Consider the following 15,866-nt stretch of genomic DNA (forward strand, 5'->3'; position numbering starts at 1 on the left):
ATAGAATAGAATAGAATAGAATAGAATAGAATAGAATAGAATTCTTTATTGGCCAAGTGTGATTGGACACACAAGGAATTTGTCTTGGTGCATAGGCTCTCAGTGTACATAAAAGAAAAGATACGTTCGTCAAGAATCATAAGGGACAACACTTAATGATAGTCATAGGGTACAAATAAGCAATCAGGAAACAATATCGATATAAATTGTAAGGATCCAGCAACAAAGTTAGTCATAAGTGGAAGGAGATGGGTGGTGGGAACGATGAGAAGATGAGAGGATTAATAGTAATAGTAGTGCAGACTTAGTGAATAGTTTGACAGTGTTGAGGGAATTATTTGTTATTTGCAGAGTGATGGTGTTCAGGAAAAAACTGTCCTTGTGTATAGTTGTTCTGGTGTGCAGTGCTCCATAGCGTCGTTTTGAGGGTATGAGTAGAAACAGTTTATGTCCAGGATGCGAGGGGTCTGTAGTTATTTTCCCAGTCCTCTTTTTGACTCGTGCAGTGTGCAGGTCCTCAATGGAAGGCAGGTTGGTAATAACAATTTTTTCTGCAGTTCTAATTATCCTCTGAAGTCTGCATCTGTCTCGTTAGAATAGAATAGAATAGAATAGAATAGAATAGAATAGAATAGAATAGAATAGAGTAGAGTAGAGTAGAGTAGAGTAGAGTAGAGTAGAGTAGAGTAGAGTAGAGTAGAGTAGATAATAGAATAGAATAGAATAGAGTAGAGTAGAGTAGAGTAGAGTAGAGTAGAGAATAGAATAGAATAGAATAGAATAGAGTAGAGTAGAGTAGAGTAGAGTAGAGTAGATAATAGAATAGAATAGAATAGAATAGAATAGAATAGAATAGAGTAGAGTAGAGTAGAGTAGAGTAGAGTAGAGTAGAGTAGAGAAGAGAAGAGAAGAGAAGAGAAGAGAAGAGAAGAGAAGAGAAGAGAAGAGAAGAGAATTCAGAATTCATGGAAATTTCTTTAGTCTCAAATTCCATGGGTTAAATTTGTTTGTTTAATTTGTACATGAATGATGAATCATTATTTGCAGCGGCCTGGGAGAGAAGAACGGGAGGATAAAAAATATGAATGAACCGTTCTGCATTTTGTCCATCTAATTTCAGGCGCATTTGAGTTACATGATTAAAGTGGAAGGACAATTCAGAATTGTGCACCTGAAACAGCAGTAAGTGACTACTTCCTTCTAATGGATCGTGTGGAGTAACTGATTCATTGCGTTTATCTCCTTCTAGATTTAAAAAAAGCAACTCCCAGTGGTTTATGTCATAAAACATAAAAACAAACGTTTTTTTTTAAAAAATCTCATCAATAACCATAAGTGGAAAATGGATAATACATAGAATGGTAGGACTGGAGGGGATCTTGAAGGTCATCTAGTCTAGCCCACTGCTCAGGCAGGAAACCCTACTCCATTTCAGACAAATGGCTGACCACTCTCTTCTCCAGTGATGCCTCCGGTGATTTATTTAATTTGTTTAAAGATGCACATGGCTGCCAATCTCATTCGCTGACGCCGGGCAGCATGGAATCGTTACCAGAAAAATAATAAAATTAAAGCAAGCAACCTTAAAAAGACAACCATCCTCAATTTACAGTAAGTGATGCAACCAATCAATCAACTTCCAGGCGCAAATGTCTGTGGAGGTAGCCAAGTCTTTTTCTTTTCTAACTGGCAATTGCTACTTAAAATGTTTTTTATAATGGACTTCTCACATCTGCAATTACTCTCTATTTCTCTTTGAATATTTTGGATTGGTTTTTTTTAATCATTCCTCCTCATCCAAAACAATATTCTTTCTACAGAATATTACAAAGTGTGGTGTAGATGGTATGAATGGTTGGAGAATAGGAAAAATGAGAAAGAGGAATAAAGGAGAGAGAGGAATAAAAATGTTGAAGATCAAGGTACAATGGGGACGAAATAAAGATGGAAAATAATTGTTGAATAAGGCAAAGTTAAAATATGTGTAAATAGATGTAAATAGCAAGAAAGGATCACTTCGAAAGAGCTGTAGGAAAAAGTGATATGTATATAAATGTTGTGTGTTTGTGTCTTGTTTTAATGTATTCAAAATAAAAAACTTAAAAAAAAAACAATATTCTTTCTATCTTAGCTTGCCTTGCTATGTAATATGTTTCTTATAAGGGGCCCATCCCTGCTCAATTCCTTTTTGTTTTTTACATTTTCAGATTCTTTGCCCTGGAAAATATGCCGATTTATACTTACAATGTGAAGGGAGAGCTGGTTGCAGAATATCCATATGTCCAGGTAAATTTTATGCATGACAATGCACAGTAATCTTATTGGTGGTGCCATTTATGGTCCATAAGTCTAGTGCAGGTAGTTCTCAACCTACGACCATAATGGGAGCCCCAAATTTATGTTGCCAACTGAGAAATTTGTTTAGTGATTTTGCCCCGTTTTACGACTTCCCTTGCCACGTTCGTTAAGCGAATCACCGCAGTCGTTAAATAAGTCACACGGTTGTGAAGTGAATCTGGCTTCCCCGTTGATTACTTTGCTCATCAGAAGGTCACAAAAAGGGATCATGGGATCCCGGGACACTGCGACAGTGGCCAAGCGTCTGGATTTTAATCAAGTGACCATGCGGATGTTGCAAAGTGTGAAAAACGGTCATAAGTCCCTTTTTTTCAGTGCCGTGTAACTTCGAACGGCCGCCAAGAGAAATGTTGTCAGTCTTCTTGCACATTTCTGTGCTCCAATCAAAACGTTGGTATGCCGTTTCAGACAAGCGACTATCCAGTCTCTTCTTGAAAATCTGTTCCGTCCCCAACCACACACACACACACACACACACACACCAACAGACGTTCAGGAGTTAAAGACCAAACCAGCCGGCAAAAACCTTTTCCTTATGATAACAGAACTTGGCAACAACCTAGTGGCTGCCTGCCAAGAGTTTATTATTTACAAAGAGGAGAGATAACTTCTCCCCACTTCTGGTACATCAAAAGAAACAGCTCAATAATTACGGAGTCAATCAAGTCCAGAGATAATCCAGCAAAGTCTATAGCCAAAAGTCCGGCAATGCAGAATGGCGTGGAAGCTTTCAGCTTTGTTCGTCACAAGGTTTGACTGGCCACCACGCTCCCTTTTATACCCTGTGGGGTGTGGTCCAGTGACTCAGCCTAATCTCGGGCACGCCTTTTCTTCTGTTGCGCACGCTTATCTCTGCGACGCTGGCGTGGATCCAGCCAAGACTCATTACCCTCATCACCGTCCATCTGTGGCTGCGTGGACGTGCTTGGCCCCGGCCCTATCTCTTGCCCTTCAGCAGACACCGAAGGCATTGCCAGAGAGGAGGGTCCTGGAGAGGGAGACCTTGCCAACTCCTCTCCTTCACTCTCGGAGTCCTCTCCTGCCGATGACACAGGCTCAGGTAACGGAGCCACAACAAAATCTCCAGTGATGAAGCACCCACAACTTCTGGTGGCAAGCAGTTCCACAGGTTAATCGTTCTCACTGTCAGGAAGTTTCTCCTTAGTTCCAGGTTGCTTCTGTCCTTGGTTAATTTCCATCCGTTGTTTCTTGTCCTGCCTTCAGGGGCTTTGGAGAATAGCTTGACTCCCTCCCTCCTCTTCTTTGGGGCAGCCCCTCAAATACTGGAAGGCTGCTATTTGTCCCCTCTAGTCCGTCTTTTCTTTAGACTAGCCAAACCCAAGTCAGATTTTTGGGGGTTATATAAGTAAGTTAGAGGTGGCAAAAGTCCAAGGCTATTTTTCCTCACAGCTGCATATACAAATTTGATCCTTCCAAATGGAATGATTGTTTACAGATGAACAGAGTTGGAAGGGACCCTGGAGGTCATCTAGTCCAACCCCACCCCAGCAGGAGACCCTTACACCAGTGATGGCGAACCTTTTCGGCACCGAGTGCCCAAACCGGATCACACCTGCATGTGCGTTCGTGTGTGCATGCCGGAGCGCTGGAAACCCAAAGACCAGCTGTCTGGCGCACACATACCAGTTTTTTGGGCCTTTTTGGCTGTTTTCAGGCTGTTTTTTAAGGCTGTTTTTGGCCCTGAAAACGGCCTGAAAATGGCCCCCCAAAAGGCTGGAAAACAGACTGAAAAGCAGCCTGGTTTTTTGGCTATTTCTGGATGTTTTTCAGGCCGTTTTCAGGCTGTTTTCCAGTGTTCCAGCACCCATGAAGACCAGCTGGCTGGCGCGCATGTGCGCACTGGAAACCAGAAGAGCAGCTGGCAACGGTGCGTGTGCCCACAGAGAGGGCTCTGCGTACCAACTCTGGCACCCGTACTATAGGTTTGCCATCACGGCCCTACACCCTTTCTGGCAGATGGCAGTCCAGTCTCTTCTTGAAAGCCTCCAGGGATGAAGCTCCCACAACTTCCGAAAGCAACTTCTGTTCCATCGGTGTTCTGCCCCAGCTACGGACCCCAAAGAACACAGAACTTAATTTACTAAAATAATTCAGTCTTTTTCAAACAAAGGCTATTAATAAACTTTCTTAACTGCCTACAAGAAACCAGAGATAAAGTAATCACAATCTTACTATGATTGGCAGAAAGCCCAGAAGCAATTTGCAGAGAATCCAGACACGAAGGAGAGTGAACTAAAGTTGTTCCCTGCAAATTGCTTCAGTCGGCGTTCCTCCTTAAATAGGCTAAGGGAGTGGCCAATTAGCCCCAAGCCTTACTCTCGAGGAGACCTCCTTCTGAGGAGCCACTCCTGCCTTTTGGCAGCTCTGCGCACCCGTGCATCGAGAAGAGGCTCCTCCTCTTCTTCCTCTTCACTTATGGGAGCTTCTGGAGGTTCTGAAGGCCCTGGCTGAGTCCCAGCCTCTGGCACCACATCTTCTCCAGCCTCCTCACTGTCCGACTCGAGCGCCAGCTGCACAGGCTGCTGGCGCAGCACCACACCAGCCTCCTCACTGTCGGAATCAGCTACTAACTGCACAGGCCGCTGACGGGCCACAACAATCGGTTGAATGACTCAAGAATCTCGTCTTGGAAATATTATCGGCTGAGCCAATTCTTTCTATCTGAATTTATTTCTGAAAATATGGTGTGTGTTTCCCCTTCCCCACCCTCCTTTCTTTTACAGGACAATTGCTATTACAGTGGCTATGTGGAAGGAGCCCCAGATTCTCAAGTCATCCTCTCTACTTGCAGCGGACTTTGGTAATCATCATCATCATCATCATCATCATCTCATAATCCTTGGTGTAAACGCATATTTTCTTGAGGGCAGTTCAGATTTCACATACAGGTACCGTAGTCCTTGACTTACAACAGTTTGTTTAGTGACCGTTCCAGGTTACAAAGGACCTGAAAAAAGGACCCGTTTTTCACACTTACGACCATTGCAGGATTCCCCACAGTTACGTGATCAAAATTCAGAGGCTTGGCAACTTACTCATATTTATGACGGTTGCAGCATTCCGGGTTCCCGTGATCCCCTTTTCTGACCTTCCGACAAGCAAAGTCAATGATGGGGTCAAATCCAGGAGCCTGGATAGCTCAACAGAATAAAAGCACTGTGATTAACACCAGCTGCCTGCAATTACTGCGAGTTCAAATCTCACCAGGCTCAAGGTTGACTCAGCCTTCCATCCTTTCTAAGGTAGGTAAAATGAGGACCCAGTTTGTGGGGGCAATAAGCTGACTTTGTATAAAATATACAAAAGTATGAAAGGCTATTGCTTAACGCATTGTAAGCCGCCCTGAGTCTCCGGAGAAGGGCAGCATATAAATCAATTTTTTTTTTAAAAAAAAAAAGTGAATTTCGATCACGTGAGCATGGGGATGCCACAATGGTCGTAAGTACGAAAAACGCTCATAAGTCACTTTTTTCAGCGACATTGTAACTCTGAATGATTACTAAATGAAATATTGTAAGTCAAGAACTACCTGTATTTTACTCAACCTTAACCAACCGCGATTGAGTCTGGGCGGTTGACAATCATTGTCCCCAAATCTTCCTTCCCTCTCCCCCCCCCACCCCCACCCTTTTAGGGGACATATACAATTTGACACCTTAACTTACGAAATTCAGCCGGTGGAAAATTCCTCTACGTTTCAACACTTGATTTACCGGAGCGATCCGGAGGCGCGAGAACCCTGCGCGGAAATCGCCCAAGATGGCGCCGACGGGCCAGGTAGAGAAATGAGAACGGTGAGGACTGATGAAGATCCAGATCTGTCCACCAGACAGGTAAGTGGGCTTCTCTGCCTGAAATCCACTGGAAAAACTGAGATTTGTTGAGCGGAATGCAAAGTTATCCTCCCTAAGAATATCACTCCTGACAGCCCTTCGAGCTAGGCCAGCTTAAACAACGGCCTGGCAGGGTTGCACACACGCACTGTTAAGCATTGTCTTCCAGCTTTGACAACTTGAAGGCAGAGGTGGGTTTCAGCAGGTTCTGACCAGTTCTGGAGAACTGGTAGCGGAAATTTTGAGTAGTTCGGAGAACCGGTAGTAAAAATAATGACTGGCCCCGCCCCCATCTATTCTCTGCCTCCCGAGTCCCAGCTGATCGGGAGGAAATGGGGATTTTGCAGTATCCTTCCCCCAGGAGTGGGGTGGGAATGGAGATTTTACAGTATCCTTCCCCTGCCACGCCCACCAAGCCACGCCTACCAAGCCACGCCCACAGAACCGGTAGTAAAAAATGTTGAAACCCACCACTGCTTGACGGGGTGTGGATTTCAACTCCCAGAATTCCCCATCCAGCATCTTCAAGTTGCCAAGGTTGAGATAGACTGCTTTAGCGCTTCTAGGTTCCCAGTTGCTTTCAACTTATGACTGGTCGCTTAGCGAACATTCGAAGTTACGGCAGACTCCAGAAAAAGCTACATACGATCCAGATATGAAGTCCCAATGGTCGCTGCTCCCCCAGTCATGCGATCACATTTTATACACCTGGCACCTGTCCCAGGTATTTAAGGCTGTGGACACCCCGATGGTTACCACTACAATCATTAACCCTGCCTAACTACTTCCACTGGTTTCATTCCAGCAAGGTGACCGGAACCAGGTGGGCAACCGATACCTAGAATATTATGCCGTTGTTGACAAAAGCATGGTAAGTTTGTCACTGATCATTGTAGTTTATAGGAGATCTGGAAATTACAGAATCGCACAGTTGGAAGGGACCTTGGAGGTCTTCTAGTCCAGCCCCCTGCTTAGGCAGGAAACCCTACAAGAGCCTTGGTGGCGCAGCAGACTAAAAGCACTGTTAAGTAGCACCAGCTGCCTGCAATTACTGCGAGTTCAAATCTCACCAGGCTCAAGGTTGACTCAGCCTTCCATCCTTCCGAGGGAGGTAAAATGAGGACCCGGATTGTGGGGGCAATAAGCTGACTTTGTATAAAAAAGAACACCGCTTAGGGGGGGGGCGAAAGCCCCACTAAGCAGGTATATACAAAAGTATGAAGGCTATTGCTTAACGCATTGTGAGCCGCCCTGAGTCTCCGGAGAAGGGCGGCATATAAATCGAACCAATAAATCGAAATCGAACCAATAATACACCACTTCAGACAAATGGTTGTCCAACATCTTAAAAACGTCCAGTGTTGGAGCATTCACAACATCTGGAGGCAAGTTGTTCCACTGGTTAATTGTCCTCACCAGGTGTGTCAAACTCAAGGCCCGGGGCCCGGATTTGGCCCGTGAGATGCTTAGATCGGGCTCGCGGGGCCGCCCTGGAAACAGGAAAGGACCGGCCCGCGGTACCTCTGCCAGCAAAAATGGAGCTCAGGAGGGCCTCCTGAGCTCTGTTTTTGCTGGCAGAGGGTTGCAGGATGCGGACGCAGCCGAAAATGGAGCTCAGGACCCCATTTTTCTCTGGCAGAATGCTTGAGCCAGCACAGGTGCCCCCAACACAAGTGACATCGAGCTGGCCATGCCCGCCCTGCCCCCCACAAGGTCAAACACAACCCTGATGTGGCCCTCAATGAAATCAAATTTGACACCCCAGGTCCTCACTGTCTGGAAATTTCTCCTTAATTCCAGGTTGCTTCACTCCTATCGTGTCCCCCGCTAGTCTTTTTTTTTTTTTTCATTAAAGGAGACATACCCAATTCCTGCCACGTCATATGTCTCAGCCTCCAGTCCCCTAACCTTCTTTGTTGCTCTTCTCTGCACTTTTTCTAGAGTCTCCACATCTTTTTTACATCATGGCAATATAAAAAGATGGGAGCAGCCTGAGAGCTTCCTTTTTAAAAAAGAATTGGGGCCCAGTTGTGGAGTCTGGAAGACGTTCTGGATGGAAACAGGTCTTAAGTCCACTAAATTGTGGACAATCTACTCAAATGCAAGTTCTTAGATGTGCAGGGAATTTTAGTTTTTTTTTTTTTTTAATTTAAATGAGTTATACGACCATCCACCTCACAGCAGTGACATAGATAGATAGATAGATAGATAGATAGATAGATAGATAGATAGATAGATATGGATGGATGGATGGATGGATAGACAGACAGACAGACAGACAGACAGACAGATAGATAGATAGATAGATAGATGATAGATATGGACGGATGGATGGATGGATGGATGGATGGATGGATGGATGGATGGATAGATAGATAGATAGATAGATAGATAGATAGATAGATAGATAGATAGATAGATAGATAGATAGATAGAGGATGGATGGACGGATGGATGGATACTAGGTATGTAGAGAGACAGCATCGATAGATAGATAGATAGATAGATAGATAGATAGATAGATAGATAGATAGAAAGAATACCTTTACTGTCACTTCGAATGTACACTAATTGGCATAGATTAAAAGGAAATTTTAGGCTAGAATTTCCCAACCATGGCAACTTGAAGATGGATGGACTTCAATTCGCAAGGCCGGCTGGGGAATTCTGGGGATTGTCTTCAAGCTGTGAAGATTGAGCAAAACTGCTGTCGGCATAGCACACGATTAAAACAGCCACAATCTCCCAACGCCACTCAGCACCATCCGAGATGCAATAATCTCATTTTATTAAAAGCCACTCTAACCACTCCCTAACCGTCTGACACAAACGCCTGCGGGGAACAGCGTGAATGCACTGTGTAAATATTTGGTCTTAAACTGCCTGTTCTTTTCCTTCTCGTTCTCCCTAGTTTCTCCTCTACAGGGGCAACGAAACCGCTCTGGTGTCAGTCGTGTTTCACATGATGCTCCACGTTTACACAGTGAGTAGTTGCTTTGCGTCCCTTAAAATCGAAGGCAGGTTCCCCTTTTGCAATTGACCGGTGGGGAATTTATATCAATGCCAACGTTGTTCAAGGGATGCCCCAGATGTTTCGGGATGGCACCCAAGCCGCCTATCGCTATCAGTACAGGCAGTCCTCGAGTTACGACCCCAATTGAGCCCAAAAATCTGGTTGCTAAGTGGGACAGTGGTTCAGTGAGTTTCCTTGCCACATTTGTTAAGTGAATCACTGCAGTCGTTAAATGAGTCACATGGTTGTTACGTGAATCTGGCTACCCCATTGACTGGGCTGGTCAGAAGGTCGCAAAAGGGGAACCCGTGACCTCAGGACACTGCAACCGTCATAACTCTGAGTCGGTTGCTAAGTGAAACATTTGTTAAGTGAGTTTTGCCCCATTTTGCGACCTTCCTTGCCATCGTTGTTAAGTGAAGCATTGCAGTTGTTAAGTTAGGCACACGGTCGTTAAGCAAATCTGGCTCCCCCCTTGACTTTGCTTGACGGGAGGTCACAAAAGTGGATCATGTGACGTTTCGGACACTGTGACCGTCATAAATATGAACCAGTGGCCAAGCGTCTGAATTTTGATCATGCAACCACGGGGATGCTGCCAAGGTTGTACCTGTGCATTCAGTCAATCAGCATGCAGCTGGAAGGGACTTTGGAGGTTATCTAGTCCAGCCCCCTGCTCCAACAGGAGACTCTATATCCGGGATGGCGAATCTATGGCATGCGTGCCACAGTTGGCACACGGAGCCATATCCGCGGGCACACAAGCCGTTGCCCTAACTCAGCTCCAGCACATATGCGCGCGCCGGCCAGCTGATTTTCGGCTGGCCCCGCCCACACCACCCCTTCCCTCCCCGGAGTCTCCATGCGGCCCGTTTTGGATGCCAGGTAAGTACAGGGCTTGCACAGAGGCTCTGGGAGGCCGTTTTCGCCCTCCCCAGCCTCCAGAAAAGCCTCTGGAACCTGGGGAGGACGAAAAACAGGCCTACCAGGCCCACCGGAGGTTGGGAAATGGGCCGTTTCCAGCTTCCAGAGGCTTCAGGTAGGCCTGCTAGGCCCAAAACAGGGTGCAGGGGGGTCTCACACACATGCATGGGGGGCAGGGCGTGTGGGGGCATTGAATTATGGATGTGGGCGCGTGCACGTGCGATGCCCCTACGCTCCCCTCTGCTCTTGGCACGCGACGGCAAAAAGGTTAGCCATCACAGCCCTATATCAATTTTGTCCAGTGACTGTGGAGTCTCTTCTCGAAAACCTCCTGTGATAAAGCACCTGCAACATCTGGAGGCAAGTAGTTCCACTGGTTAATTGTCCTCACTGTTAGGAAGTTTCTTCTCAATTCCAGGTTGCTTCTCTCTTTGATGAGTTTCCATCCGTCGTCGCTTCTTGTCCTGCCTTCGGGTGCTTTGGGGAATAGGTTGACCCCCTCCTCTTCTTTGTGGCAGCCCCTGAGATATTTTCTCTAGACTAGCCAAACCCAATTCCTGCAACCGTTCTTCGTTTTTTTTTTTAGCCTCCAGTCCTTTAATCATCTTAGTTGCTCTTCTTTGCACTTTTTCCAAAGTCTCAACATCTTTTTTGTAATTTGTGGATGCAAAAAACCTGGGTGCAGTGTTAAGGATATTGTTGTTGTGTTACCAACCAGCAGAGTGTAGAGCACAGAGAAACGTTGCTGAGAGCAATGAATAAGAGATGTGCAAACTGGTTTATCAAAAGTTTACTTTACAGTGAAAAAACAATCTCATAGTCTTTTAAATCAATCCAAGTCTTTGCCAGTTAAATCAGTCCAGCGATACAAAAACTCTTCTTACCACACAAACAGTAGTTGGTTAGAATAACAAACTCACTCTGGTTCACAAACCACGATGGTAGCAGATCCATCCAACCGATGATAGCACAATGGAAGCAACTCCTCACACAATGGTAGCATATCATCAAACTGAATACATTACAGTACCTTTCTTAAATACATTCACAACCTGTGATTATCTAATTACAGCATGACTCAGCATTACAATGAATCAGCAGTAAAACTTTAAAGTCACACAATACATATTCATATTAAAGTCACAGAACACATATATTGCCTGGACAACTTGTTAGGCTCAAACCATATCCTAACATGCAGCATTCCAGGTGTGGCCTTACTAAGGTTTTATAAAGCGGTGGGGTTTTTTTTTTCCCCTTTTTCTCTTTTCTCATCCTCAGATCTTCCTCCCGCTCGGCCTCCACGTTTATCTGGTCGGCATGGAGATCTGGACGGACAAAAACTACATAACCATCCATCCTCACGACCTGTCGGCGAACCTGAATGCTTTTTATAAGTACGTCCGGTACAATCTTCGGCATCGCGAGCATTTCGACCACGCGGGTTTAATGACGTAAGCATTCCCTCTCTTCCCTTGGGAAAAAATGACCAGGTGGGCTTGAATGAGCATTACCTGATTTTGGGGGGGGGGAAGGGATTTGGGGATTAGCAATGCCCACGTGTTTATTTTATTTTGTTTTTTGTTATTGTATTTTTATTGCTAGGCCACCATCACAAGTTACGACAGTGATGGGCAGGTTCCATTACGGTCGTAACTTGAGGACTACCTGTGCAATGAAGCTGCAACAAATAGAAATTTGTTGCAATGGTATAACACAACATTTCCTCATACCTGCCCTGGACTCTGTCTGCACCTTCCCAGAGTAGGAAAGCCCTACGGTTTGGGAAAGGATGTATTTAAGAAGTGCAATAAACAAACAAACAAACAAATGTGGAATAGCATCTCTAGCAAAAATTATTAATGTTTACTCAATTCCTGACTTTAAGAGCTGTGGTCGCGCAGTGGTTAGAGTGTAGTAGTGCAGGCTACTTCTGCTGACTGCCGGCTGCCAGAAGTTTGGCAGTTCAAATCTCACTGGCTCAAGGTTGACTCAGACTTCCATCTTTCCGAGGTCGGTAAAAGGAGGACCCAGATTTTGGGGGGCATGAAGCTGACTCTATAAACCACTTAGAGAGGGCTGAAAACAGGGGTGAAATCCAGCAGGTTCTGGAGAACCGGTAGCAGAAATTTTGAGCAGTTCGGAGAACCGGTCGCGGAAATTTTGAATAGTTTGGAGAACCGGCAAATACCATCTCTGGCTGGCCCCTGAGTTGGAAGAGAATGGGGATTTTGCAGTATCCTTCTCCTGGAGTGGGGAGGGAATGGGGATTTTGCAGTATCCTTCTCCTGGAGTGGGGAGGGAATGGAGATTTTGCAATATCCTTCCCCTGCCATGCCGACCAAACCACACCCACCAAGCCACACCATGCCCACCAAGTCACATCCACAGAACCGGTAGTAAAAAAAAATTGGATTTCACCACTGGCTGAAAAGCACTGGAAAGTGGGATATAAATCTAAGTGCTATTGCTATTTAACCAAAGATCTCATCCTGTGCTCCAACACCCACTCCTCATTTTTTACAAATTCAATAAAAAATAAAATAAAATAAAGAAATAGGCCAATATTCATAACATTGATATAAGAAGATAAAGAGTAGGGGGAGGAGGCAATCGTGGATGGAAAGGTGACTCCAGAGATAGTTTTTCTGGTGCTTACCACTCTGCTGTCCCACTCCCACTCACTCACACACACACACACACACATACTAACTGTGATAGGGGTGAAATCCAGCAGGTTCTGACAGGTTCTGGAGAACCAGTAGCAGAAATTTTGAGCAGTTCAGAGAATCAGCAAATACCACCTCTGGCTGGCCCCAGAGTGGGGTGGGAATGGAGATTTTGCAGTATCCTTCCCCTGCCACGGCCACCAAGCCACGCCCACAGAAAAAAAATTAGTAAAAAAAATTGGATTTCACCACTGGTTTAGTGGGGTTTTTTTTTTTTAATTTGATTTATATGCCGCCCTTCTCCGAAGACTCAGGGCGGCTTACAATGCGTTAAGCAATAGCCTTCATACTTTTGTATATTCATACAAAGTCAGCTTATGGCCCCCACAAACTGGGTCCTCAATTTACCTACCTTAGAAAGGATGGAAGGCTGAGTCAACCTTGAGCCTGGTGAGATTTGAACCTGCAGTAATTGCAGGCAGCTGGTGTTAAATTACAGTGCTTCTGTCTGTTGAGCTATCCAGGCTCCTTATTAATATATTATTAATATATATAATTTATTAATATTCCCCCACAACAGGGGTGGGTTCTACTTACCTTTACTACCAGTTCGCAACAGGATGTTTAGTCACACCAGATGCTCTTTTAGGACCTCTTTCCAGAGCACAATACCATAGTCTTTCGAGACTATGTCAGTTGCCAATGGACAGCAGACGTCAGCGTACAATATCAGGAACACAGAAGCAATATTCATAGAAGCGAGTCATTACAGAGTAGAGAGATACAGACCAGTGGTGGGTTGCTCCCGATTCGTACCGGTTCGCACGAACCGGTAGTAAAAATTTGTAGTAGTTCGGAGAACCGGTAATAACATTGGCTGGCCACGCCCCCGAACCAGTCCCCGGCCCGGTTGCCGCTCACTTACCCCGCCCATCTCATCAGAGGCTTTTTTTTTTTTTTTACTTCTAAAAGCATTTTTTCTACAACCTGTTCGGCCGAAAAAATGCTTTTAAAAGTAAAAAAAAAAGCCTCTGATGATCGCGCGGCTCAGCTGAGATCGTCAGAGGCTTCTAAAAGCATGTTTTCTGTGACCTCTTCGGCCGAAGAGGCTGTAGGAAAAAAAAAAACCTTTAAAAGCCTCTGGCGATCCCAGCTGAGTTTTCTGATTGTCACAGGCTTTTAAAAGCATTTTTTTTCTGCAACCTCTTAAGGTTGTAGAAAAAATGCGTTTAAAAGTAAAAAAAAAAAAAAAAGTTGGCCATGCCCACCCAGTCACATTACCCCCCCACCAAGCCACGCCCACAAATAAGCCACACCCACAGAACCGGTAGTAAAAAATTTTAGAACCCACCCCTGATACAGAAGGTATATATTGTACAGAAGCACCAAAGTTTTACAGAGGCCAGATCAACTCTTATATACAGTTCAGTAAGTCTAAGCCACGCCCAGGCTCCTAACTGTCTCTTATGGCCCCATACAAACAAATACTCTGTTTCAGTTTCCAAACAGTCCCCATTGGCTGACCTGTTACCATGTCTATTCCAGTCTATGAACATTCATATTCTGACAATCACGACCGCCAACCTCTTTCTTTGTATTTTCCCTCAGGGGGAAAGAAAAAACCGTATCCTCCTTTTTGTGATGTTTTAGGGCAACCGGGGATCTTCCTGGACTTTCGTGGGGGGAACGATTTTGCCATCCCTCTCATGTCTCCGTGAGCGTCATCCAGGTAGGGGGGGTTTCTCCGTCTCCGATTCCTTTTGCATCTTTGGTTCAACGGTACTTGTTTCCATCAATGTGGGTGCCAGAGCAGTTTGAATGAAGGTTGTGTGACATGACAGCAATATTCCAATATTTGAGGGGCTTCCCCAAAGAAGGGGGGGGTCAACTTATTCTCCAAAGCCCCTGAAGGCAGGACAAGAAGCGACGGATGGAAACTCATCAAGGAGAGAAGCAACCTGGAATTAAGGAGAAACTTCCTGACAGTGAGGACAATTAACCTGTGGAACAGCTTGCCACCGGAAGTTGTGGTGCTTCACCACTGGAGGCTTTTAAGAAGAGATTGGATAGTCAACTTGTCTGAAATGGTATACTATTGCCTTCTGGTGCTTTGGAAAATAAGTTGAGCCCCTCCTCTTTGTTGCAACCTCTCAAATACTGGAAGACAGCTAGTCCTCGACTTACAACAGTTCATTTATTGAACAGTTCAAAGTTACAACGGCACTGAAAAAAGTGACTTATGGCCATTTTTCACACTTACAACCATTTCAACATCCCCCATGATCAAAATTCAACCGCTTGGCCACTGACTCGTATTTATGACGGTCGCCGTGCCCCAGGGTCACGTGATCCCCTTTTTGCGGCCGTCTGACAAGCCCAAGTCAATGGGGAAGCCAGATTCACTTAATGACAGTGTTACTAACTGAACAACTGCAGTGACTCACTGAACATCCGCAGCAAGGAAAGTTGTAAAACGGGGCAAACTCACTTAACAAATATTTCACTTAGCAACACAAATTTTGGGCTCAATTGTGGTCGTAACTGGAGGCCTACCTGTATTGCTGTCATGTCCCCCCTAGCCCTTCTTTTCTCTAGAGCAGGGGTGGGCAAATGGGGCCCTTTTACAACCTGTGGACTTCAACTCCCAGAATTCCTGAGCCAGCGCTGGCTGAGGGATTCTGGGAGTTGAAGTTCACCCATCTTCAAGCTTCCAAGGTTGAGAAACACTGCTCTGGACCAAGCAAACCCAAATCTTGCAACCGTTCTCCATATGTTTTTGTCTCCAGGTCTTTAAATTTAAATTTACAGGTAGTCCTCGACTTACAACAGTTCATTTAGTGAACTGTTTCCGTGCCATTGTTTAAAGTTACAATGGCACAGGAAAAAAAGCGACTTAGACCATTTTTCCCACTTACAACCATCCCCACAGTCATGTGATCAAAATTCAGAAGCTTGGCAGAGTCATATTTACGACGGTTTTTAATTTTATTTTTTATTTTATTTCGAATTTATATACCGCACCTTCTCCCGAGGGATTCAGGGCGGTGT

The 15,866-nt window shown here is 45.0% G+C and overlaps 1 protein-coding gene across 2 annotated transcripts in view; it reads left to right on the forward strand.

Moving 5' to 3' along the window:
* The window catches only part of LOC117676464 (disintegrin and metalloproteinase domain-containing protein 21-like), a 40,144-nt gene that overhangs the window by 2,324 nt on the left and 21,954 nt on the right, over positions 1-15,866 (forward strand). The window contains exons 3-9 of one of the 2 annotated variants that reach the window (XM_087895705.1): positions 1,121-1,182; positions 2,208-2,286; positions 5,103-5,179; positions 6,014-6,212; positions 9,124-9,195; positions 11,431-11,603; positions 14,469-14,547. In XM_087895705.1, coding sequence (XP_087751831.1) covers positions 1,121-1,182; positions 2,208-2,286; positions 5,103-5,179; positions 6,014-6,212; positions 9,124-9,195; positions 11,431-11,603; positions 14,469-14,547 — 741 coding nt within the window. Of the gene's footprint in view, positions 1-1,120; positions 1,183-2,207; positions 2,287-5,102; positions 5,180-6,013; positions 6,213-9,123; positions 9,196-11,430; positions 11,604-14,468; positions 14,548-15,866 lie in introns of those variants that run through there. The other variant, XM_087895704.1, reaches the window with a different exon arrangement.

This window comes from Pantherophis guttatus, chromosome 5, assembly GCF_059756535.1.
Source record: "Pantherophis guttatus breed Tessera chromosome 5, ASM5975653v1, whole genome shotgun sequence".
NCBI classification, from domain to species: domain Eukaryota; kingdom Metazoa; phylum Chordata; class Lepidosauria; order Squamata; family Colubridae; genus Pantherophis; species Pantherophis guttatus.